Source organism: Procambarus clarkii, chromosome 20, assembly GCF_040958095.1.
Source record: "Procambarus clarkii isolate CNS0578487 chromosome 20, FALCON_Pclarkii_2.0, whole genome shotgun sequence".
Lineage (NCBI taxonomy): Eukaryota > Metazoa > Arthropoda > Malacostraca > Decapoda > Cambaridae > Procambarus > Procambarus clarkii.
The window spans coordinates 35,991,528-36,017,164 of record NC_091169.1 but is presented as its reverse complement, the minus strand read 5'-3'; the positions used below and the strand labels follow the sequence as shown (position 1 = coordinate 36,017,164).

The following is a 25,637-nucleotide window of genomic DNA, read 5'->3' as shown; positions in this document are numbered from 1 at the left end:
TTTCAAGTTTTTTGAAACCGAATTATAGTTCAATGCTGGTTCATTTGACATCAAATTATGATCCAATGAATGTTCAGGTTTACTCTTTAGAAGACCTGTGTTATTTTGCAACTTATATAGACAAGCCTCGAATTGTGTGTGTGTAGGGGGGGGTTAGATTCTTAGAGTGCAAATTAAACACTGCACAAATTAAACTTAAAAGTTTATGCAAATAAAAGGATTGGGTCATAAGTAAACCCTAAAAAATTATTTTTCCACTCTTTACAAAACCAAAAATTTATTTCAACATGAATATGTAATGTTCCCTCCACTTTGCAACACATTAAGCACATCATGAAGTGCAGAAAGATTTGGATGTGCAGTGTTGTGTGTGACAGGGCAAATACTACGTCCGGTGAAGATGGCAGGCCTTTCACTCAGCTTCTAATGTTTTGGAGTTTCTATTCCACTTGATGTAGCAACACAGATGAGACAAGTGGAAGTGGCTTGAGGTGTTAGTTTGGCTACAGGTGATGTGATGGCCTTAAAATTTTCATTTATATTCCTTTTTTTCTGGGTAGATATCACGATAAGGAGCAACATCTCTGGGTAGATGTTCCTCCGGGTAGGAATAACATCTCTGGGTAGATACCATTATAAGGAGCAACATCATTCGCTACAGACCTAATTTGCAAACGTTGCCAATAATTTGGGTACATGTGTTACAATACCAAATGCTTTGTTGGTTCCTGAAAAAAATCTTAGCCATGTTCTTCAGTCATATCCTGGGCTTCTGAAGTTGTATCCTCTTCCTCCTCTTGTTTGCTTCCTCTGTTGGGTCCACCAAATCCTCCACAGATGGATCTACATTCCTGATAGCACGAATGCTAGACTTGTTTATCTTCTCTGCAGGGTTCGTTAGCTATCATAATACAACACATTCTCCAACGTATGTTATTATGTTTTGTGTGCAGCATCAACACTATAGTTCAACCTCATTTCAATGAATTATATGGGACCAACCACCAATTTGTTGCAGTGAGGGATTCAATGCAAGCAGAAATGCAACCATGAAATGCATCCTGGAAGCCTCCTCCAGGATGCATTTCACATACCCTATGGGCTGATTTCACTTGGTGAAACTTTCCTTTCATTCTATAATATAATAGATAACTACCAAACACATTTAACCATATCTAGCTTGTTTCTCATGTCCCTAGCCTCAAAATTCATTTTCAGAAGGTAGCAGGGACATACCCGAGTGAAGGAAAACCTTGCCAACTCGGAATAAAAACAAACCACAGAATTTGGTTTTAAATATTATCAATACCTTTCCCATGGCTCCAACTATTTCTTGAAATGTTAAATTCATCTGCAAAAACCTTCAAAACCATGATTGGAGCCATGTTAATAGATTTACCATTCATTCCCTAATATTTCCAATTCTCTAAGGGCCGATTTTAATGAGTGAAATTTTAATCTTGACCTGTCATTTGAAGGACAACTACCAAGAGAAACTAACTGTAAAAGATTTAACCACATCTACTGTATTTCGCTCACTCAAGCCTCGAAATTTCATTTTCAAAGGAAAATGTGCCGATATTTTACTGAACAAAAACCTCTGCAACTGGAAAAAAACAGAACCATACAATTTGGTTTTAAATCTTCTCGGTGGCTTTTTCAAGGTCCAGCTATTTCTTGTAATGTTGCCTCCATCTATGAACTCAGTCTCAACATTCTAAGCAAATCCACACATGCCCTGCTTCAGCAAACTCTTGTTCGTCAAACCAGGTGAGTAAATCTGGCCTGGAAAGTGTGTTTTTCAACTGGAGATTCACTGAATCAAGGTTTGTTGAATCCTGAGTCCACTGTAGTTTGTTTGAATTTGTTCACCTTTGAATGCAGTAGGAGTGTCTGGACATTTGATAGGTGCCATGATGCAGGAAAGTTATCCCAAAAGCTTGTCAAATAAAATATATATGGTATTACAAGGTTTAATTGGCACTTTGAAGAGCCTGCATGTACTGTTGTAAGCACAAAATGTGGCTTATTCTATAGTGTGCAATGCTCATCTTCATAGCATGGGCCTGCTGTAGCTCTCCTGGAAACCCTGCACAATTTATACAAGTAAATTTGGCAAAGAGTTAGACTTTGAGTTGGTTACTATGGATTTCAATGTTTCATACACTCTCCTGTGGGTTCTCTGCATAAAAATATACTCTTACAAGATACTCCTGGTATCTTGGTACTTCACTGTGAATTCACTCTTTAATCCTTGCACCATGGTACTCTGCTCTAAGACTTGTATCAGTCTTGTTTCAAGCTGGGCTCATTAAGTAGAACTCCCAAAACCCTCTCCAGGTTACTCTAGAGTGGTTTAGTTGAGTTAGCCCCATGGTCTCTTATAATTTTGCATCATTAAAGGCATTCTTCTCAGAGTTGTCTTGTTTTGACTTCATAGATGAGGGATTCTGGAAATCTGCCTGAGAGTGCCTCCAAGTGCCATCCCAGGGTTCTCTATCTATGCTATTGATAGGGCCTTTGGCAGACTCATCATGATGGCTGCCTTCTCCGTGGGCAGGGTGAGGCTGCATTTCTTCTTTTTCCCATGCATCTCCTCTTTGTACCACTCAGCAGCTCAGGTGAGCTTTGTCCTTCCTGTAATTTAGATAGTTTCTAGCAACTTTTACCTTACCGAGTTACTGAATGGGATAGCTTGGAAATCTAGCTGTGTTCATGAAAAGTATATTAAGTCGCTTCCTTGTGCTTTATGGCCCAACTACTTGGATGGAACGGTAGAAAGACGATCTCTGTTCATGCAGGTCGGCATTCAATCCCTGACCCTCCAAGTGGTTGGGCACCATTCCTTCCCTCCGTCCCATCCCAAATCCTTATCTTAACCCCCTTCCAAGTGCTATATAGTCTAATGGCTTGGCGCTTTTCCCTGATACTTCCCTCCCTCCTTCCCTGTGCTTTATACAGATGTTTTTTTCTTTTTCATCTGTATGTGCTTTATGTTGTTTGTGAGGCGATGCTATCTGGTGATGATCAATGATGATAACTTAGCAGTAGCTCAGTTTGCTGGGGTACTTTATAAATCTCTTGTGTTGTCAAGTTGTGATTGGGGTAGGCTTCTGGAGTTTAATGGTAAGCACTTTTATTTCTACATTCTGGACTGGATTGAATGTTCTCTAGTGTCTCCCTAGCATGAGTATGGACTGACAGGTATGGTTTGAAAAATGTGTTGCTGGTCTAGTGTAAAATGTTGACCCAAAGTCGAGTAGGATCTTTCCTTGCAGAAGTGACAAGTGTTCTGCAAAATAGTGTTCTTTTTATAAACTCAAAGCTAGTGTATTCTAATTACATTCTTACATCATGACATTTCCAATGCCTTCTCTACTATTCTGTATTTGTGAATGTGAAGTGTCAGGAGTATTTAGAAATATTGTACATGTAGGTAATACTGTACTGTATATTAAGAGGAGTGGAAAAATATGTACTTGAGCGACATCGCGAACACAATCTTCTCTTTGACATGTAAAGTTAATCGTTCTGCACAAGATTTTCCAAGAACACATCCTTCGTGCAGATCAAGGGCCGACTGTACTTCCACGTGTTAAAAATACTTGGGGGATTTATTTGTCAATGAATTCTGCATTACTGGCTTGATTATGGGAAAAGTGAATCTGTTACTGTACCACTTTTGATCACTGGGTAAAAAGACTGAAAAATTAAGATTTTTTAAAAATATTCACAAGTTGGGAAAATTTGAAAAATAAGGATGATGTAACTATTATTTATTAAAAGGATAATAGGAGGAAGAATATGGAGAAGACCAACAAGTAAAGTTGTAGTTTGAGTACAGTCAAAGAATAGAATTATGAGTTAGGTAACATCTTGGGTAACATCTGCTTTCTTCCACAGTAGTACTTTCATGAATAATTGAAACAGCTGATTTATGATTTCAAGATGATCAAGTATTAGAACAGCAGTGGCATTAATGAATCGGTGCCCTTCATTGTGTGGTGCTTTAATGTTCCAGTGATATAACGATTAACTTTGACTAAACCACACACGCCAGAAAATGGAGAAACAATGTTTCGGTCCATCCTTGACCATTATCAAGTCGTCTAATAGAAGAGAGGAGTAACAGTTAAAAATGCTAACTGTTGTTTTCGTATCTCAGCCAAGGCAGGTGGCAAATCTCTCCCTTCACTTCATCCTTTCTTTCGGTGGGAAGATGAATGGGTAACACTTTAAGCCAGGTAGTATCTACCACAGTACCTTGACAGACCAAGTTGTCCAACATCAAATTTATCTCGAGTGACCCAAAGGTGAATAGGTCCTATGAACTAGACCTACACTGATTGACGTGAGTCTACCAGGAGGTTGTATTGCTATTAGTTATATTTTTCTCTGCATGATTTGACAATCACTAGGTATTCCTCTCAGAGGGATGCCATATAACTCATTTTCTTCAGACATCCCATGGCAAGATGATAGCATTTTGTAAGTTGATTTTTCTCAAATCTTGAAATGCTTATTTATGTGAATAGTAATTGGCACTAATGGTTCTGGGCTGAGGAACCTCCTGGTAGTTGTACAGGGGACCTAATATTGTACAACGATGGGAGAAGTATTGTTGTGTCTAGAAATATCAACAACGAGTTAACTATTTTACAAGTTTGGTTATAATTTTCATTAGTTAGTATTTGTTTTTGCAAATTTCTCATAAAGTGTATAGCTGTTCTCCCTTAGTATAGAAAGCTAGACAGTATGGGCCAATGTGCCTTTTGCAAATACCTTTACTGTATACTTGTGTATTTAAGAATTAACACACTATTCCTGGATCTCCAGTGGCCACACAAAACAGAGTGAGATAGGGTGGTATATTTCTCTTAATTTGGCTGCATATTTGTGAACTGGTTAGGTTTTCACGCTAAATTTTTATAACAAGTCTGTAGTGACCTGGTTTTACTCTAGAAACTAACCGATGACAAACTAAAGGAGATTCCAGCTTGACTTCAGGATTGCTCACCATGGTAAAGTGCTAAGTAGTTCTTAGTTGAATTTTTGTACTCAGTTTTTCACAAGCCAAGTTTCTGCCATTATGGCTTTAGGTCTAGTTGCTGCTGTTTGAATGGTTTCTTAAGCAACTTAGGAATAAATAGTTTCAAATTTGAAGAATAAATTTGAAGAGCAGCAACATGATTGAATGTATAAATTATAAATGAATCAGTCTGTTAAGCATACCAGGGAATGTGTGTAGAAGAGTTATAACTGCAAATTATTGAGGAATTTACAAAATGTAGATTAAATGCATAGCGAGATCTTAGAAAAGGTTGTGAATGTACAAGTACAGTATGTCCCCCTTCTTATTGGGTGGCTATAAATAGGAGCTGCCTCGTATGGGCCAATATACCTTCTGCAGTTACCTTTGTTGTTATGTTCTTATTCCTATTACTATCCCCTTTATTACACCTTACCTTTCGTACCTTTTGCCTTGCTTTTTCTTCTTAAGATTTTCTTCTCATCTCTCTCTTGCCTATTTATTGCCATCGCGTCCGCCTCCTTCCCTCATCACAATCGACTTGAGAATGGTCCAGGACGGACCGAAATGTCGTCGTCTCTTCACTTTCTAGTGTGTGGTTTGGTCAACATATTTCAGCCACGTTGCTGTGACTCCTCGTCTGGAAATGTATAAATACTTTCTTTGAAAATTATTGCAATTGGTCAATATTCCAGCAGTAAAATTGGTTTACTTCTGTTACACATTGCAGATAGTCTCATTGTTAGCATCATATGGTTGGTACACTGAAGTGTGTTGCTGTCTGCAGACAGAAATGTGTATTGATGGTTAATTTGTTATGGGTTTATGCTTTAAATTTTTTGCACATGATTTAGGATATATAATATGTTGTACTGGTTTAAAATTATGTTGCCATCATATAGATACATTTGGGACGTGTTGTTGTATGTAGGGTATCGGTGTTTCTGGCCGAGATGTCTTTTTAAATATTTAGTCCTTATTGCTTTATACTTATTACATGCATACTTTAAAAACTAGGAGCTGCTGTATCATTTGGGAGAATTATAACTCTGGCTGCAGGTCTTAATTACGAGTATGGCTTTAGTTTTCTTATCTTTTTGCCAATATCTCGGATGTTCTCAGATATCTAAGATTTGTTGCAGTGCACGAGATCATACATTGTTCTTTATTTCATGTATTTTATTTTTCTGTGGGGGGAATTTTGGCAACTATAAGTTGAGGTGTAAATTTTGTTGTATAATCCTTGATAGTTTGTGAGGATGTTGCACATTTGTTACACATTTGCTGCAGTGAATGGTTAGGGACTCAAAATGAAGCATGTGACATTTTGAATGCAAGTGCTCTAAAGACAAGATAAATTTGCATGACCATCTCACTAATACATTTTTCAGTCTCAATAAAGTTTTACTCTGATAATGTTAAGAAACTGTAGTTAAGCTCTTTTGAGCTGAAAAAAACTCAATTGTAAGGTCTCATTTGATAACCCATGTTCACTTGATTTATTGATTACTAAATTTAGCCAAGTGCTATAAACTTAGTTACTGGTCCAGAGAATTGAAGATGTTTGGAAAAATTAGCAATGATGATGGTCAGTACAGATCTGTAATCATCAAGTTGAGCTTTGGCTTTGGTCAGACTATGGGGGGATTATTCAGTGATGGCTTTTCGACTTTTCGTGATAATCATTTGACGACGGTCCTTGAACTTCCCATGATAATTATTTGATCATGGCTCATGGTTTTACCATGATAATTATTTGATCATGGTTCTGGGATTGACTATGATGATTATTTCATCATGGTTCTTGGATTGACCATGATAATTATTTCATCATGGCTCTTGGATTGCTCCTAATAATTATTTCATCATGGCTCTTGGATTGCTCCTAATAATTATTTCATCATGGCTCTTGGATTGCTCCTAATAATTATTTCATCATGGCTCTTGGATTGCTCCTAATAATTATTTCATCATGGCTCTTGGATTGACCATGATAATTATTTCATCATGGCTCTTGGATTGCTCCTAATAATTATTTCATCATGGCTCTTGGATTGACCATGATAATTATTTGATAATGGCTCTTGGATTGCTCGTGATAATTATTTGATGATGGATTTGGATTAACAGCTAGAATTATTAGATTTACGTTTTGATTATGAAGATGTATAATTAACGATGGTATATGAATTTATCTATTAATATGAAAGTTGTTAACTCTTGTTGGAAGGTGGGTAGAGGAAATTTCAGTCATGCCATTTCTTCTATGTTTAAAGATTAAGTAGTTTTAAGACATTCTTTTGAAATGATATTCATAGTTTATTTTTCATTATAATTTTTAGTGTTAACCAAAACTGTTGAGATCAGAGGTATTAACACAATTCAATATACTGTAGTTTATTACTTTTATTCTATATGCCTCTTAGCAGCATTGACGAGAATCTAGATGACAAATAAAAAAATGGTTAGCCTAAAAACTAATAAATCTATCTGATCAGTTTGATTACTTTTTTTTTTTTTTTGGTTACTGTTAAGTGAAAAAATAACAATGTTAAGAGAACTAGAATACTCACAACATTTATTTATAAAATAGAATATTTTTATGATGCTGTTGTATTACTGTACTACAAAAGATTCGATTCCCAGCATCTGTTTCTAAGCTGATTGCATGTTAAGATTAATCAATTATGATTGGTACTATATAAGAAAATCTGTATGATTGAAAATTCAGGATGCCATAAAGGAATAGAATATTGTACTGTACATCCATTATATATTCCTCAAATGTTACCACTGGGTACATTCAACAGTCACTGTAATACAATGATAAATACTCTTTACATGTTAAAGGGCCAACATTAGTTAAACCTGAATATTTTTGTCTTGTTTGTATGAAATCTCTCTCTCTCTTTCCTTGTTGGTGTTGGTTTAAGCTTGCCCCACAGGCTTGGTATAGCATCCTGGCATGCTGTAGCAAGAGGTGGATAGTTCTCATCATGAGGTGCTGGGTGCTTTGCTATTTCACTACTGATCTACTCGGTCTCACTTCATACATTCATTCCAAACATATAAGCCAACAGTCCAAAAAAAAGTCCCAAATTTGATATTTAAATCAGCTTACATTGTACGTAGTTTATTATTTTATTGGAGTTTCATGTTTAGAAAAATAAATCTATGAAGTTTTGTAAAATATATGATATTCGAGCTCCATTGCTGATATGCAAAAGATAAAGTAAGCTGCTACTGTGTTATTCATAACTGATCAATTCTGTAATGTCTCAGAGGTCACTTGATCATTAAGTCATTCATGGAAGATTTCCATTGTTTCCTCACTGATAACTATATTGAATACACATAGTCAATTTTATATTTTAAATGGTGGCCTCTCTATAATAGATTCAAAATCCTTCATGAAATAAAATTTGTAATTAGAAACACTAACAGTGTTACAGGTTTAACAGAAATGATTACGTGGACTATGACTGAAATGTGTTGAGCTGCATATTGTCATGTCCATTGGGGCTGTTGGGGTATATGTTGTGTGTTTATAACTTGGTGTGTTTGTCTGGAAGCAAGTTGGAACAGCTTTGCTGAGTGTGCATCATTGTCTGTGTGGAATAAGTCCATCATCCATTGTTTTTTATTTTGTTTAGTGCTGGATGTGGTTTGAGGACTGGGCAAGCTTTTCTGGCTTAAACATGACTTACTCAGCTCTTGTTTGAATGTAGTGTGCGAGATGCCACAGTAGTCAAGTTGTGATTTAGACGACTACCAACGTATAAAAAAGTTATCCCGCTGCAGTCCACTTGCCTGGCATGAGTGGAATAAGCTAACGTTGGCCCTTGTGTTACTTCCACAGCCGAGTATTCACAACTTTGCCTTTCATGCAGGCCAGCCTGCCTCAGACTCCAACGACTCAAATGGACCTGAACATAAAGTCAAAAGAGTAAGTATCCTGAACACAAATTATGTTTTTTTCTAGCTTAGTAATTAGTATTTGAATTACTTAATTAATGTAAATTTCTGCTTATCACGTAAAGAAATTATTTAGCTTAAACTGTAATGAAAAGTGTTTAATATTGATAAAACAATGAATAGTAAATTATGGTACAGTACTTTATATGCTCTAAAGGGTGCATATTAATATAATGTGCTGTACTCGTTAAGAGATGAGAAATGAATGCGTAAATCTTGTGCGACAGTGCTCAGCACCGAACTACAGTACTTAAGTGCTGTACAAGAGTGCTAAGTACGGTAGTTAATAGTGTAACAATTCTGGATTTACCAGAACTCTCCTTGATTTGCAAGGAGAGCTTTGAAATGATTTGCACCTTCTTTGATAAAGTGGAAAAAACTCTTGTAATGTGACACTGGCTAAACTATGAATTAAGGCATATATTTTTTTAAGTAATATTGTCAGATATGAAATAGTAAATACAGTGTAGTGTTTAGCAAGAAAGGCAGCCTTACCCCCTCTATAGTATGCATCAGTGATGAATCTTACTGCAAACATGGTACTAATGCTTAAGATATTTGCATGTTGCGTGAATACATGTACTGTACAAGTAAACGGCAAAATATGCTGTATTTTTTTTTAGAGAATTTTTGGTTTACACACACACACACACACACACACACACACACACACACACACACACACACACACACACACGCACGCACGCACGCGCAAGCTAACAAACTAGCTAAACACAGATGCCGAAGAAATATATGAAAATTCACTTTCGCAAATAGTGGTAGTCGATTGGAACAAGTTAGGCAAGAAGGTGGTGGAGGCCAAGACCGTCAGTAGTTTCAAAGCGTTATGACAAAGAGTGCTGGGAAGACAGGACACCACGAGCGTAGCTCTCATCCTGTAACTACACTTAGGTAATTACACTTGGGTAAAAGAAATTACACACACACACACAAAGAAATGTATGAGAAATACAGTACAAACAAACCCAAACCTGGTCGACTGCAGTAAAAAGGAGGAGGAAAAAACTTTGAAAAATGGATAGTAGGCAAATGCAAAATGAAACCCATCCTATTCTATGAATTTTTTTAAAAGTAAACTCCATGTAAGATACAAGTTCCAAAGATTACAAATGTGGAACAGATTTATGGAGACTGAAAAGGATTTATGCAAAATTACAATAACAGTTTCAGAATATGTTCATATTATACATATATTAATAGAACCAGATACAAGAGGACTTTGAAGCATAACCTAGAGCACCTAAATGCATCTTAGAGATGATATAGGTAGAAACAGACACCTTGGATACTGAGAGAATGTGCTCACATCTTTAGCAACTCTTTGCAAATTATTTCCCAAAAATTTGTGCGCACACGAAGCCTCAGACATAGGGAAAAAAAGCAGATATTGTTCCAGTTCATAAAAATGGGGACAGAAGACCTATTAACCTCTAATGTGTGGCTGAAGATTTACACGTATATCCACCTATGAGCCAACATCAATCAATCCAAAACAATGTGTTTTCTTTATCGAAATAGTCATTTGAATGCAAATGTAATAAATGGTAAAAATAAGATAAATATTGATCTTTGTACTGGTTAGGTGAGCTTTACGAGATTAGCGGGTGGTGGCTTGTCAGATCAGTCACCGCCAGACCTCACTTATTGCACATGCAGTAGTTTGTGGCCAAGGACTCTAGTGTTGGCCTTGGATGTTAATATGATGGCTTTTACATAGTTTAGTTCATACACCATAGTATTTGTGTTGAATAACTAGATTTATATATATGTAATTTACTAAAACATGGTGTAAATACATTACTAACTATAAGGATAATATACTTAGGTCTACAGTGACTGAATCAATGAATAAATGTATCACAAAATGAGTGTGTGTTTGTATGTATTAATAAATGAATATATCAGTAGGAACTTAAAAACTAAGGAACTTAGTTGCCTCATATGGGCTTACTAGCCCATATGAGGCAGGTTTTTTTTTTTTTTGAGTTCTTATTTATATCCACCCAAACTCATTCAGTCAGTGCATAAATGTTCAGAATGAGGCAAATACAGTAGAAGCATTAGCAATAAAACACCTAATGTTATTCTCTAACTGTGTCGTGATACCTTCTCCAGCTATATCTTGTTAGTCCTGCTTAGATTATGCAGTTCAGTTCTGGTCGCCATACTACAGAATGGTCACAAATTCACTAGAACGTGCTCAGCGTAGGACGACAAAGTTAATTCCGCAAATCAACCCCACACACTTAACTCATGGGCACTTTCATTTAGATCCGTTTCCCGAGATTATTTCTGTCGTAACTGTATTTACCACATTATTACAATTTAGGTGCCATAAATTAAAATCAAGCAAGATATGCTTGGTGCAGGGATTGTGAGGTTTTCTAAACATTATTCTATTTTCATAAGTTGGTCTTTAAACTGCTGAGGATTTGCATCTTTGCATCATGGTTAACAGAGTTTGTTGGTTTTTGGGAAAGTTAAGCATAGGGCAGCTCAGGGGTCCGTCTAATTACTGCAAGCTACCACAAGCTACACAAAGCTTCCTGGCAATACATTAGTAATGAATAAATATGATAGGTTAGGCTGACCTAACCTAACCTAACTTAAACCAAACCTAACCAAACCTAACCAAACCTAACCAAACCTAACCTAACCAAACCTAACCTAACCTAACTTAAACCAAACCTAACCTAACTTAAACCAAACCTAACCTAACCTAACTTAAACCAAACCTAACCTAACCGACGCTTGGATCGTCGACTTGATTTGGCGTCACCAGCTCTTTATTTTTGTCTAATTTCCTTATAAAAAGATACTTTTTCAGATTAAAATTGTGTTTTCGTGTTGTACATTCAGCACCAACATTATAATGAGTAAATATATCATATTTATTCATTACTAACGTATTGCCAGGAAGCTTTGTGAAGCTTGTGTAGCTTGTGGTAATTAGACGGACCGCAGCTCAGTGTAGTTCTTTCTCTTCTTGAATGACATTATTTTTACTTTTCTTATGGGCTATCTCGATGTATTTTAGGATTGAAATATAAGTGGAAGATGTCAGTAGTATAGAAACTAGGGCAGGAAAGACTGTAATATACTCATTTCAAGAGTAGGGCCAAATATTTTATCTAGTTCTATATAGTACTGTTCATACACAACGTATTTCTGTGGGGAGCCCCGTCGGCTCCCTGAAGCTATCCGAACTGATTTGTGCTATATTAGTTTGGGGTCATCAGTCACAGGAGTTCTTATGCCTACCGGGAACCATGAGCCAGACCCTGGTCCCCCTCATAGAGATTCAGGGAGCAATGGCCTATTAGCACTTTATATTTAAACTATGTCATAATTGCCATCATCCGGGGAAGAACCCAGGAAGGTAGGTGATCAAAACTGACCACTGTCTAGTTAACCTGTGCAATCTACTTCCCAAAAGATCAAAATAACTCTCTTTGAAAGAAACCAAACAAGCAACCTTCCTGTGGGAAAAACCTGCTGGGATTGATATAAGAGGAGACTACCAGGGACTTGTACTGAACTAAATTAAAAAATTACTGTCTGCAAATTAATTCAATTAAAATCTCTAGCTAGGGTTGTAAATCCTAGATCCTCTTTTCCTAATGACAGATTGTGGGCTGTAAGGGACAGGTGGGGTGAATGACTTGTTGATAGAAGTTCCAGTCCACCTGTAGACAGGGATCTCACATCAGCTTGTATTTTATACAAGGATAAGATTTGATAAATTCAGTTATCTGACTGAACACTGGCTCTGTTTAAATCAGAGATTTAAACATACATAGTCTAACCTAGTACCATAACTTAACAGCCAATATGTACTTATACTATAAACAACAAATTAATTGTAAAGTATAAATAAATGACCTTAAATGGAGTCTTAATACTATTAACTTAGTACTAGAAATTATATTCAATTAAATGAACTTATATGATAACTTAAAAATTAACTAAGCAAGCAATTGATAACTTAATTTATATATTCAAATATATATGCAGACATATTCAATTTATATGATACAGTTAGCTTGACTGAATCTTTTCCAACAATATGGACACTTATGAGGTTTTTACTTATTGAGGCTGAATTCTTTTCTGACAGAATGGACACTCATGAGGTTCAGTGCTTGGATAAGATTCACAGCTACACTACAATTTTAATAAACGTACCGATATGTGAGGCTTAGCCTCGCTTTTTAACCAACAGACAGATTTATAGGATATTAAAGCTACACAAGCATACAATTGGCCAATCATATACCAAATAACCTTCAATATACTTCTCTGCCAGTCGGGGTGCCTGTCTGACAAGTTTGCCAGACTGATTAACTCTCTCTTGTTGAGTTTAGGCACGATATTTTGCTACAGCGTTGCTGTATGATGATCTGGTAGCGTTGCTACGTGATTATCCTGCAGTTGCAGAAGAATGATTCGAGATAAAAGTTTATGAATGAAGGTGGAGGAAACCGTGTCACTGATCTCCACTATACACTCTATTTTATGTGAATGTTCACGGATTTTCCTTGTAGATATTGTCCAGGTACTCCCCCAGTTCTAGAGAGTATTCACTGGCGATAAAAATGTTAGATAAGGTGTCCTTGAGCTGGTAATGTTCGCTAAGGATCAGTCACTTGTTCACTCATTTGTAAACAAACGCGGAGTGCCGCGAGGCATCGTCGTGGGCGCTTCTCGCCCCCCATCGCCCTGCCATGCTCTCTGAGCACGGTAGCCTTCAATGAATATTGATTGATTATTTTTACAGTCTAGACTTATTATTGAAATAAGATGTGATTATAATATAATTAGATATAAGATTTAAAGATTATAAGTAGTATTTGAAAGTACCACTGAATCTTATTAAGGATTCGATTTTTAATCCTACCGGATGTTGAATCAATGTTCCAATAGTTTTTTAATTAAGAAGTCCTTCTAGAAGCTTCTGGATCCTTGAGAGATCATGTACAAAGTCACGTAGGCATCAAAAGGGCCCCTGTTGCGTACGTGTTCATGGTGCCATTGTCATCCAGGACCAAGCTATAATGAATTTTTCATGATTCTAATATGATTTTTGATACGATTTAGATATGATTTTGATATGATTTAGATATGATATAGAAATTATACATTTCTTAGATGATTATTAGATATGGTGGGTAAAAATTTCCCACATCTTCCAGAGGGAGAGAACTGGCACAGAGTCCAATACTTAGGACAATAGTAACCATATGTATTTATTTACTCTCCATTGGATTGATAATACAAGTGCAAATTTTGCTTGCACTTTTGTGCTGCTGTCCGTTGTGGACGATTGTGTCTGTTAGGAGTCTGTGGGTCTTGTGGAGTTAGAGTGTCTTGAGGTCTCTCAGGATCTAACTGCAGCCGACTCACTGATTCCATGTGGATGAGTTTGTCCAATGTCTTCAGGGAAGTTGTTCCTTTGGACAGGATTTTGACTATTCTCAAAATCCCCTGACTATCTGGATGGACTGAGACAACTTTACCTAATGGCCAGTCAGCCCTAGGGCCATCACTGTCTACCAAGACAATATCGCCAGGTTGGAGATTAGCTATATTATGGGGGACATTGGCCCCATAGTGATGTTCTCGTAGAGATGTAAGATATTCTTTTGTCCAAATATCATTCCATTTTTGGATTATGCTGGACAGATGCTTATACCCCTGAACCAACTCGCTCGGACCCACATATGAGGGATCTCTGATCTCATCATCCACTAGAGATGGTACTGGAGTCAGAAGTCTTCCATACATTAGGTGGGCAGGACTTAATGGCTCATGTTGAGTAGGATCCTCAGACAAGTAAGTCAACGGCCGGTTATTCACCCTTGATTCTATTTCCGTGATTACTGTCTGGAGTTCTTGAAGATTGATTTTCTGACGGTGTAGAGATTTTCTCAAGGATCTTTTTACAGTTCCTATTAACCGTTCATAAAATCCTCCGTGCCATGGGGCTCTCGGAGGGATAAATTTCCATCTGCAATGACGCTGTTCCAGTGTGGAAGTAACTGCAGGATGGGAACAGATTTCCCGTAGACATGCTTCTCCAGCTACCAAGTTTGCTCCATTATCTGAAATCATCAGCTTAGGGCATGATCGGCGTGCTGCGAATCTGCGGAAAGCTTGAATAAATGATTGAGCAGTCATATCGGGTGTTACCTCTAGATGTACTGCCCTGGTGGTAGCACAGGTGAACGGACAGATGTATGCCTTGATAGGTTGCTTATCTGCAGTCCCTGTTAGATATATTGCTCCTGTATAATCTACTCCTGTCGTTTCGAAAGGTTGTAGATGGACCACTCGTTCCTTTGGCAGGGGTGGTGGCCCTGGATAAGAGCAAGTTCTTGCATCGTACCTTCGGCATATCATGCAATTCTTCAAGATTGATTTGACTGACTGTCTTCCCTGAGGAATCCAGTACTGCTGTCTGATTTGTGTGAGTGTGTCTAACACTCCTCCATGTTTGATGATTTGTTGATGTGTATGCAACACAATCAACCTTGTGATCCAATGATTTTTTGGTAAAAGCCATGGATGCACGGTATCTAGATTGATATCTGCGTGTTTAAGTCTCCCTCCACAACGCAGAATGTTGTGATTTTCTTGGTCTATCCACAGACCGAGATTGTGTTTTAACTTATGCGGAAGATTTTCATAGTTATTCCCATAAGTTTCTCTCTGGGCTTGTCTTACCCAATAGATAAGTGCATCTGGAAAAGTGTATTTTATACCTTTTTTCCTGAGATATTGAAACACGTTCTGTGTTACATTGATTAATTTGATGAACGAGGAGTAACGAGTACAATCCAAGACTGATATTTGAGCTTGCTGCCTGGTGGTAGTTATGGTTTGTGTCGTAATGACGTGTGGCTTTTGTTCAGGCCAACTACCATTCACTAACCATCGAGGCCCATGAAACCAAATATCTGCCTTTGCAAACTGTTTAAATGTCATACCTCTTGATAAGAGATCAGCTGGATTATCCTTTGTTGGTACATGCAACAATTGAAAGCCTGCGGAAATTTCTTTAATTTCCGAGACGCGATTTTTTACATATGGAGTTGGACAGTTGTCGTTTCGTACCCATTGTAAGACAGCTTCATTGTCAGACCATATGATGACATCTTTGATGTTCATGGTAGACAAGACTTGTTTGATATGTACTGCTAAGCGTGTGCCAGTTAACAGTGCTGTTAGTTCCATCTGAGGCAAAGTTCTCTTTTTTAATGGAGCGACTCTGGCCTTAGAGGTGATAAGATATGATTGATTAGAAGTCACTAAGTAAGCACAAGCTCCAAAAGCTTTGGCTGACGAGTCTGCGAATACATGTAGTGATACTTCTTCATTTTCCTCGACTATGTGTCTCGGAAAGATTATCTTTTCAACTAAAGTTTGTTCTTGAGCCACTTCCATCCAAGCTTTTTGTAACTGGATTGGTAGTGGATCATCCCAACCAACCTTAGCCTTCCATGCTTCTTGCACCAATAAACGCCACTTGATAGTCAAAGGATTTAGTAGACCCAGTGGGTCGAATACTTTGCTAACTTGTGAAAGCAAATCCCTTTTTGTAGTGATGTTGTAATTTACTGGCACAGATTTGATCGATATTGTGTCCGAGATTAAATCCCAATCCATACCTAACACCTTTTGTGATTCTGGTACGTGATATTCAGGGTAATCTCTTGCTATTTGATTATTCAATGTTGCATTATTAGAGGCCCAAGATTGTAGTGGCATGTTGGCACCTTGTAGCTCCTTGTTGGCCTCTTGATATAATTGTAACAGTTCAGTAGTACTGTTAACTGTCCCTTGAAAATTATCTACATATAGATTTTGACTGATTTCAGTCTTACAGGGACTTGATGATTTCTTCAGATGAGTATCTAGAGTTGCTTGCAACAGAAATGGACTGCTTGTCGCGCCGAAAAGAACTGAAGAGAATCTGAAAGTCACTACAGGACTATTGACATCTTCTGGGTTCTCTACCCATAGAAACTTAGTGAAGTCTCTATCTTCTTCCTGTAAGCCAACTCTTAGAAAGGCCTTACTTATATCTGCTGAATACGCATATTTGTTAAGTCTAAACTTCAACAGTATGTCATACAATTTCTGAGTTAGACTTGGACCTGTTTGCAAACAATCATTTAGACTGGTTCCTTGGGGTCCAGATTTAGAGCTACAATTAAAAACTATCCGTAAAGGAGTCGTTTTTGATTCTCTCATTACAGCCATGTGTGGTAAAAAATGGCCTGTTTGCGTATTGTCATGTTTCACGACTTCGATGAATTTATTCTTTAATTGTTGAGCAATAATCTCATGATAGAGTTTTAAATGCTCAGGCCTTTTTCTTAGCTTTGCTAGTTGAGATTTAAATTGACTATAAGCCATGTGATAATTGGTAGGTAAGGTTTTATGGTTTATTTTCCATGGTAGCCTTACCCAGTACTGTCCATCATTGTACTGTACAGTTTCTAAGTATTGATTGTATGCACAGACATCATCAGGACTTGGTTGTTCAGGAATTATTCCTATGGCATCAAGTTCCCACAATTGAGGTACAGATTCCAATCCATCATCAATCATGTGGGGGATTTTAAGTGGTGACTGTTCTTTGCCTAGTCATGCCACTATTACAGTTTCTGTATGATGTGATTTTTCAGGAGTTGAAGGTTCAAGATCTAGTATAGGTCCTGTCATCAATATGCCTCCTGCTGATTTGAGTATATTCATACCCATAGATTCTTCTGATCCCAGAATGAATCGATGATAGTAGTCAGCTCCAATCAGGATTCCGATATCTCCTATGTAGTCAGAATCAAGCAGAGGATCTGCTAATTGTATTCCTTTTTCTTTTAGGAATTTAATTGTGGCTGTCAGACCAGTCACTCCTATTTCAGTAGGAATTTTATCAACTACTATGGCTTCTACTGTCCTTTGGGATGTACCTAGACAGACATTGAGTTTTACTACTGGAAAGGTTCTACGACCAGAATTAGTAAAAAACCCTGATATGGATGTAGATACTTGCTTTGAAGATTTAAGTTGTAAATCTTCTGCCATCTTTTTACTGATAAAGGTTTTCTGTGACCCTTGATCAAAAAAGCCTCTAGTTGGAATACAAATTCCTTGATTGCATAGTTCTAGCTGTGCAGTAGGCAATATGGCTGTTGTAACAATTTCTGTATCCAAGTCGTTGACATTGCTCATTACTGTACAGAATTGTACGGCTGTTGTGGTATTATCATCTTTGGGCTTTGCCTGAGATGCAGGTTGATTATTGGAAGTCTGTGATCTGGATTGAGTGTTAATATCACCACAGAGTGCTGTGTGATGTACACTTTTATGACAATATTGGCAGTTCTGCAATTGAGTGATACACTCACTAGTATCGTGCTTCCGTAGACAACGGATGCACCTGTTCAGAGATTTCAGTCGATCGATTCGACTGGCACGGCCTTCATAAACTGTGCATTGATAAATGGTATGTGCTTCTTGACAGAATAAACATTTTGGGGCACTTGTAGCTCCTTTTGTCTTATCTGTCTTAGGAGCTTGGTTTCCTACAGTTCTGTTAACTGTGGGGGATATAGCATAAGAGCCAACATTATTCTGTTTCCACTTTGCAGAAGAGGAGTTTTGTTGTCTTGATTTTTGACTGCCATTCTGGACATTTTTGCTTTTGTCCGTGGATTCACTTTTGGGGATTTTTTCTTGAGATCTAAGTTTTCCTCGGCTTCGTAATCTTTGTACGTAAGCTCGAAGTCCATCAATGATTTGGCTTTGTGATAAAATGTTGTTACAAGTATGTAACACTTGTAGGTAAGTAATTACATGCAAGTAGGTTATACAAGCATGTAACACTTGTACTCCTCCAAGGATTTCCTTAAAGGATGAATTGTATCTGTAATAATGTGTATCTACATTATTCATGATGTGATGAAGCATTTTGCTTTTTCTTTTTTTTTCTCGGCTTTGCCTTTTCTATTAAGTAAGTCTCTTTGAGATGCTTGATTAACTTCAGATTTTCTGAGGCTGCTTTCACTCCAGTGAAAGCATGAGATTAGGTGATCAAGACTATATTCTTGGATTAAGATAGTTATCTTAGATGGATGATAATATTTGTATTGACATTGTCAATGTGTTGTTAGCCTTTCAGATTGTGATGTGAGATTAAGATTGGTCTTAATCCCCAATTGTAGACTATTGTAGCCAAGTGATGATGACATTTGTCTATCACCTGATTTAAATGGTCTTTAGGCTGTAGATTCAAGTGAGTTTTTAGACACTTTGTGTCCTTTTCTTTTCTGTTTCAGCTGCTGGTGGAATACTGTTAGTCATTTTGACCTTTTCCGAGTTTCGGAGATTCCGAGATTTTTCTCTTTTTTCTGATAAATATGTATGATGTTAATGTATTTTGATAAATGATCTTTCCTGTCTACTTAGGTAATGATTCCAAAGATCGTCCTTCATTTCCTCCCTGGAATCTGGTTGTAGCAGGTGTTCATTATCAAAAGTACTGTAATAATTTGATTTGTGACCCGAATGCACGAATGCACCAAGTTGGTAAATCCTGTAATAATTTTTTAAAAATAGTAAATGGCACTATTTTTGCAAAGTTATTACAAGATCTGTTACCCTAATAGTTGCTTGATAAAATACAGTAGAATGTCTACTGGTTTTACCTGTAATATAGGGTATGATATAGTTGATTATAGATAGATTGTAATGAAATGCTCTTACAGTGATGATAACACTTTTTTAAAGAATATTATGTAATGAGCAGCTCTGAAAATCAGTAGATTAGAGATAATGCTAGATAATACACTTAAATATATATGTAATGTTACCACAATGAGGTAGGTAATGGTATTTATGATTAAGATGCAGTTGTGTCTGTGACACTGATATACTTAAGTACTGTTGTTTCTTAACACAAACCAATATTAGTATGCTATGAATGCTTACTAGTTAATGGATATGGTGGCTTAAGCCACTGCAAACTATTTGTTTACTTAGATATATAGCTATGATAAATATTGGCTGATAGCTAGGTTAGGCTAGAATATGTAAGAATTATTCCAATGCAAAATCAAGAAGTTTCTTATGTATTTGGCATTGAAATATTCGGTAAACGAATGATCATAAATATCTAGGTACAAAGGACCATTATTATCTAGGTTCGAAGGACCATTAATGTGGGAAAAACCTGCTGGGATTGATATAAGAGGAGACTACCAGGGACTTGTACTGAACTAAATTAAAAAATTACTGTCTGCAAATTAATTCAATTAAAATCTCTAGCTAGGGTTGTAAATCCTAGATCCTCTTTTCCTAATGACAGATTGTGGGCTGTAAGGGACAGGTGGGGTGAATGACTTGTTGATAGAAGTTCCAGTCCACCTGTAGACAGGGATCTCACATCAGCTTGTATTTTATACAAGGATAAGATTTGATAAATTCAGTTATCTGACTGAACACTGGCTCTGTTTAAATCAGAGATTTAAACATACATAGTCTAACCTAGTACCATAACTTAACAGCCAATATGTACTTATACTATAAACAACAAATTAATTGTAAAGTATAAATAAATGACCTTAAATGGAGTCTTAATACTATTAACTTAGTACTAGAAATTATATTCAATTAAATGAACTTATATGATAACTTAAAAATTAACTAAGCAAGCAATTGATAACTTAATTTATATATTCAAATATATATGCAGACATATTCAATTTATATGATACAGTTAGCTTGACTGAATCTTTTCCAACAATATGGACACTTATGAGGTTTTTACTTATTGAGGCTGAATTCTTTTCTGACAGAATGGACACTCATGAGGTTCAGTGCTTGGATAAGATTCACAGCTACACTACAATTTTAATAAACGTACCGATATGTGAGGCTTAGCCTCGCTTTTTAACCAACAGACAGATTTATAGGATATTAAAGCTACACAAGCATACAATTGGCCAATCATATACCAAATAACCTTCAATATACTTCTCTGCCAGTCGGGGTGCCTGTCTGACAAGTTTGCCAGACTGATTAACTCTCTCTTGTTGAGTTTAGGCACGATATTTTGCTACAGCGTTGCTGTATGATGATCTGGTAGCGTTGCTACGTGATTATCCTGCAGTTGCAGAAGAATGATTCGAGATAAAAGTTTATGAATGAAGGTGGAGGAAACCGTGTCACTGATCTCCACTATACACTCTATTTTATGTGAATGTTCACGGATTTTCCTTGTAGATATTGTCCAGGTACTCCCCCAGTTCTAGAGAGTATTCACTGGCGATAAAAATGTTAGATAAGGTGTCCTTGAGCTGGTAATGTTCGCTAAGGATCAGTCACTTGTTCACTCATTTGTAAACAAACGCGGAGTGCCGCGAGGCATCGTCGTGGGCGCTTCTCGCCCCCCATCGCCCTGCCATGCTCTCTGAGCACGGTAGCCTTCAATGAATATTGATTGATTATTTTTACAGTCTAGACTTATTATTGAAATAAGATGTGATTATAATATAATTAGATATAAGATTTAAAGATTATAAGTAGTATTTGAAAGTACCACTGAATCTTATTAAGGATTCGATTTTTAATCCTACCGGATGTTGAATCAATGTTCCAATAGTTTTTTAATTAAGAAGTCCTTCTAGAAGCTTCTGGATCCTTGAGAGATCATGTACAAAGTCACGTAGGCATCAAAAGGGCCCCTGTTGCGTACGTGTTCATGGTGCCATTGTCATCCAGGACCAAGCTATAATGAATTTTTCATGATTCTAATATGATTTTTGATACGATTTAGATATGATTTTGATATGATTTAGATATGATATAGAAATTATACATTTCTTAGATGATTATTAGATATGGTGGGTAAAAATTTCCCACACTTCCTTGCGACTAGCACTTCCGCACATTAATGCAACCCACCTCCCCCATTGAGGGAAAGCCAGCAGCCTTAGTCCACCACTCAAGTTCTTGAACATATGTGCAGAACAGTTAGCAAACATGAGGACATCATTTAAGAATGTAAACAAGGAGGCTTTCAGATCCATACACACTGCCGATGTGACACTGTACTATTACTTGAGTATGCAGCTCCAGCATGGAACTCGCACCTTGTAATTACCTAAGTGCAGTTACAGGAAGAGAGCTATGCTCATGGTGCCCCGTCTTCCCAGTTTTGTCATAAAATGCTTTGAAACTACTGACAGTTTTGGCCTCCACTACCTTCTCACTTAGCTTGTTCCAACCATCTACCACTCGGCTAAAGAAAACTTTCTAATATTTTTTTGGCACCTTTGTTTCCTTAGCTTTAATCTGTCCTCCTCTTGTTTGTGAAGCTTCTGGTTTCAGAAATTCCTCTTTGTCAATTTAGTTTACTTGTGAAGAATAAAAAGAAACTTGGGAAAGTTCAGAAGTTTGCATCTAGGTTAGTACATACCAGAATTGAGTCAGGTTGATTGAGAACAGGTTGAGAGAACTTGCCCTCACAACCATACAGGAGATAAGAAACAAGAGGAATATGATAACTACATACAAGATTTTGAGAGGAATAGATAAAGGGGATAAAGGAAGCCTATTTAAATGAAAGAATAGTAAAATAATGGGACATCAGTGAAAGCTGGACAAGCAATTTGAGGCAAGGAGATGTAAGGAAGTTCTCGTTCCGTGTGCAGCTGGTCGGCAAATGGAATTCATTAAAGAAAGAGGTTGTTGAAGTCAATTCCATCCATAAATTTAAAAATAAATACAGTATAATGAAAATGTTAATGTTGAGAGAAGTAATTAGTACACCAGGTATGAACGGCCAGGAGACAAGGCATAAAGAGCTAGATCTTACTTCCCCATAGTCACTGATAGGTAAGCACAGTACATCTGATCACAGTTTTCCACTTTATGCCAAAATTAATATTTTGTATTACTTCAAATGATAGAACATTCATTGCAGTTTTGAACACCACTGTGGCATCTGATCAGTTTTGTGAAGCGTGCATATTAGAGGGCAGATATCTTATTGAGGAGCAACATTCAGTACCAACTTTTTCTCAGCAATCCCCTTCTTAGGCATTTAAAAATCATATTATTTATTCAGTTGGGTTTAATACATAGTTTTTATAAATTATAATTAAAGGGTAGGTGACCAAAACTTTCACTTGAGCCGACCCCACGCCACGTGGTCTCAAGACGATTACCGACTTGAGACCACGTAGTGTGGGGTCGGCCGAGCGGACAGCACGCTGGACTTGTGATCCTGTGGTCCCGGGTTCGATCCCAGGTGCCGGCAAGAAACAATGGGCAGAGTTTCTTTCACCCTATGCCCCTGTTACCTAGCAGTAAAATAGGTACCTGGGTGTTAGTCAGCTGTCACGGGCTGCTTCCTGGGGGTGGAGGCCTGGTCGAGGACAGGGCCGCGGGGACACTAAAGCCCCGAAATCATCTCAAGATAACCTCAAGATAGGTGGAGAAGACTAGGAAGATAAGACATGACAAGTGGGCGTGAGGAAATGGTTAGTAGTATGAAATGCGAACTGTATTTTGTAAGGAACAAGGCTGAACCTGTTTGCAAGAAGGTAGGGAACTATCATGGGAAAGTGCCAAGCCATTATGACTATATAGCACCTGGAAGGGGTGAGGATAAGGATTTGGGATGAGACGGCAGGGAAAGGGGGGAACGGTGCCCAACCACTTGGACGGTTGGAGAATACACCCCGACCTGCATGAAGGTAGACCGTTGCTCTACTGTCCAGACCGTCTACTGTTTGCAAGAGAATGACTGTATTTGTATGTACAGCACTGCATACAATGTGAAGAGCAATGTGCATCTGGTATTGTGTTGCTGGTGTACTTGTTCAGTTACACTTGTGGGAAAGGAGCTACAGCACTGTGCTCCTGCCTCTCAACCCACAATTAACAAATAATTACTTAATTTAGTAATTATTTGAATTATTTGAGAGCTATGCTTGAGGTGTCTTTTTTTTTTTTTAATGAAGTCTTAAAACATAATCAACTTTCTCATGAAGGCTGTGCCATACCCCCCTCCCCCCTGACTACTTTATTACTGAATAAACTTTTTCAGACATTCTTTCTTCATATTTTTATTATATACATATTATTCTCTCATTCTGTTTGGGGAAGACAATAAAATGTCTACTTTAGCAACTTTCTGGTTATCTTCTTGAGGTTATCTTGAGATGATTTCGGGGCTTTTTAGTGTCCCCGCGGCCCGGTCCTCGACCAGACCTCCACCCCCAGGAAGCAGCCCGTGACAGCTGACTAACTCCCAGGTACCTATTTACTGCTAGGTAACAGGGGCATTCAGGGTGAAAGAAACTTTGCCCATTTGTTTCTGCCTCGTGCGGGAATCGAACCCGCGCCACAGAATTACGAGTCCTGCGTGCTATCCACCAGGCTACGAGGCCCTTAAAAATCTGGGCCTGGTGAACAGGCCCAGCCTTCTCTGACTAACACCTTCCAAGCCTGGTGAACAGGCTTGGAAGCCTGTTCACCTCGTTATGTGCATTTGACTGAACAATCTGCTGACACCATTTTACTTGACACACAATTCCTACCAGTGTGTCTGTGGCTCATTTGGGTTCTTTGATTCCAGCTGCATATCTTAAGCACCATACCTGAACCTATACCTTCTCACCAAGCTACTGTAGCCTATTTCATACAGCATTCTGCATCGCCTTGTATGATGCACAAGTATGGAACACTGAAGGGTAATGCTTTCCCTCTGTTTCATGTATTATATATATATATTTTTTTTTTTGAGATATATACAAGAGTTGTTGCATTCTTGTACAGCCACTAGTACGCGTAGCGTTTCGGGCATTGGCACTTTATTGGCTGTCATCCAACTTCCTGGAAGTCCTTGTGTTCCTGATGTGTTGTGTTGTGTTGTGTTTGGTATTTGCCTGCTATTCCAACTGAGCAGTGCAATTATTGTTTTGTGTATGATATATTAGGACATTGTCATATTGAAACTAACAGCACTTATGTATCATGAAATTAAAGTTCCTTCTTTAGTAGGTAGCATAGCTAAATCAAAACTTTTTTATGGTATTTTTACTTCTCTGTATCCAGAGACTGTCTGATTTTATTTATTTGAAATTATAGACACTAATAAAACTAATCTTTCATTATTAGACAATGTAGCCCAATAGCATCTACTGAGGACTAAAATTTTGACTATGTCCATAGTGTGTTATTACCAGTACAGTACTGGAAAAACTGATCCCCCCCCCCCCCAACATCCTTTCCCAACCCACCCACTACAGCCACCAATACATCTGGCATATGGCCTCATTACATATGCCCACAAACATACCCATCCACAATATTCCCATACCCATTCTAATCCCATCTACTGTAAGCCATCACTAATTATACAGTATAACCTCCCACACCAGCCCCACCAACACCCACATTCCAGCCCCTCCCACGCACACACATCCCTGATCCACCTACAAACACATTAGCTGTGGGCGAGGCTAATCACACTCCCACCTTATTCCCCCCAACTAACCACCCACACCCACTCATTCCTCTCTCTATTTTCATATACTGT

At 37.7% G+C, this 25,637-nt stretch overlaps 1 protein-coding gene across 12 annotated transcripts in view; it reads left to right on the top strand.

The window, feature by feature from the left end:
- The window catches only part of LOC123755320 (transcriptional adapter 2-beta), a 74,535-nt gene that overhangs the window by 36,976 nt on the left and 11,922 nt on the right, over positions 1–25,637 (top strand). For 7 of the 12 annotated variants that reach the window (XR_006772499.2, XM_045737835.2, XM_045737830.2 and 4 more), the window contains one exon: positions 8,920–8,975. The exons of 1 other annotated variant lie outside the window; for it this stretch is intronic. Coding sequence is in view for 6 of the 11 variants with exons in the window: in XM_045737835.2 (XP_045593791.1) it covers positions 8,920–8,975 (56 nt within the window). In the remaining 5 variants the exon portion in view is untranslated. Of the gene's footprint in view, positions 1–8,888; positions 8,976–25,637 lie in introns of all 12 variants that reach the window. 4 more of the 12 variants (XR_011229211.1, XR_011229209.1, XR_006772498.2 and 1 more) reach the window with 1 other exon arrangement.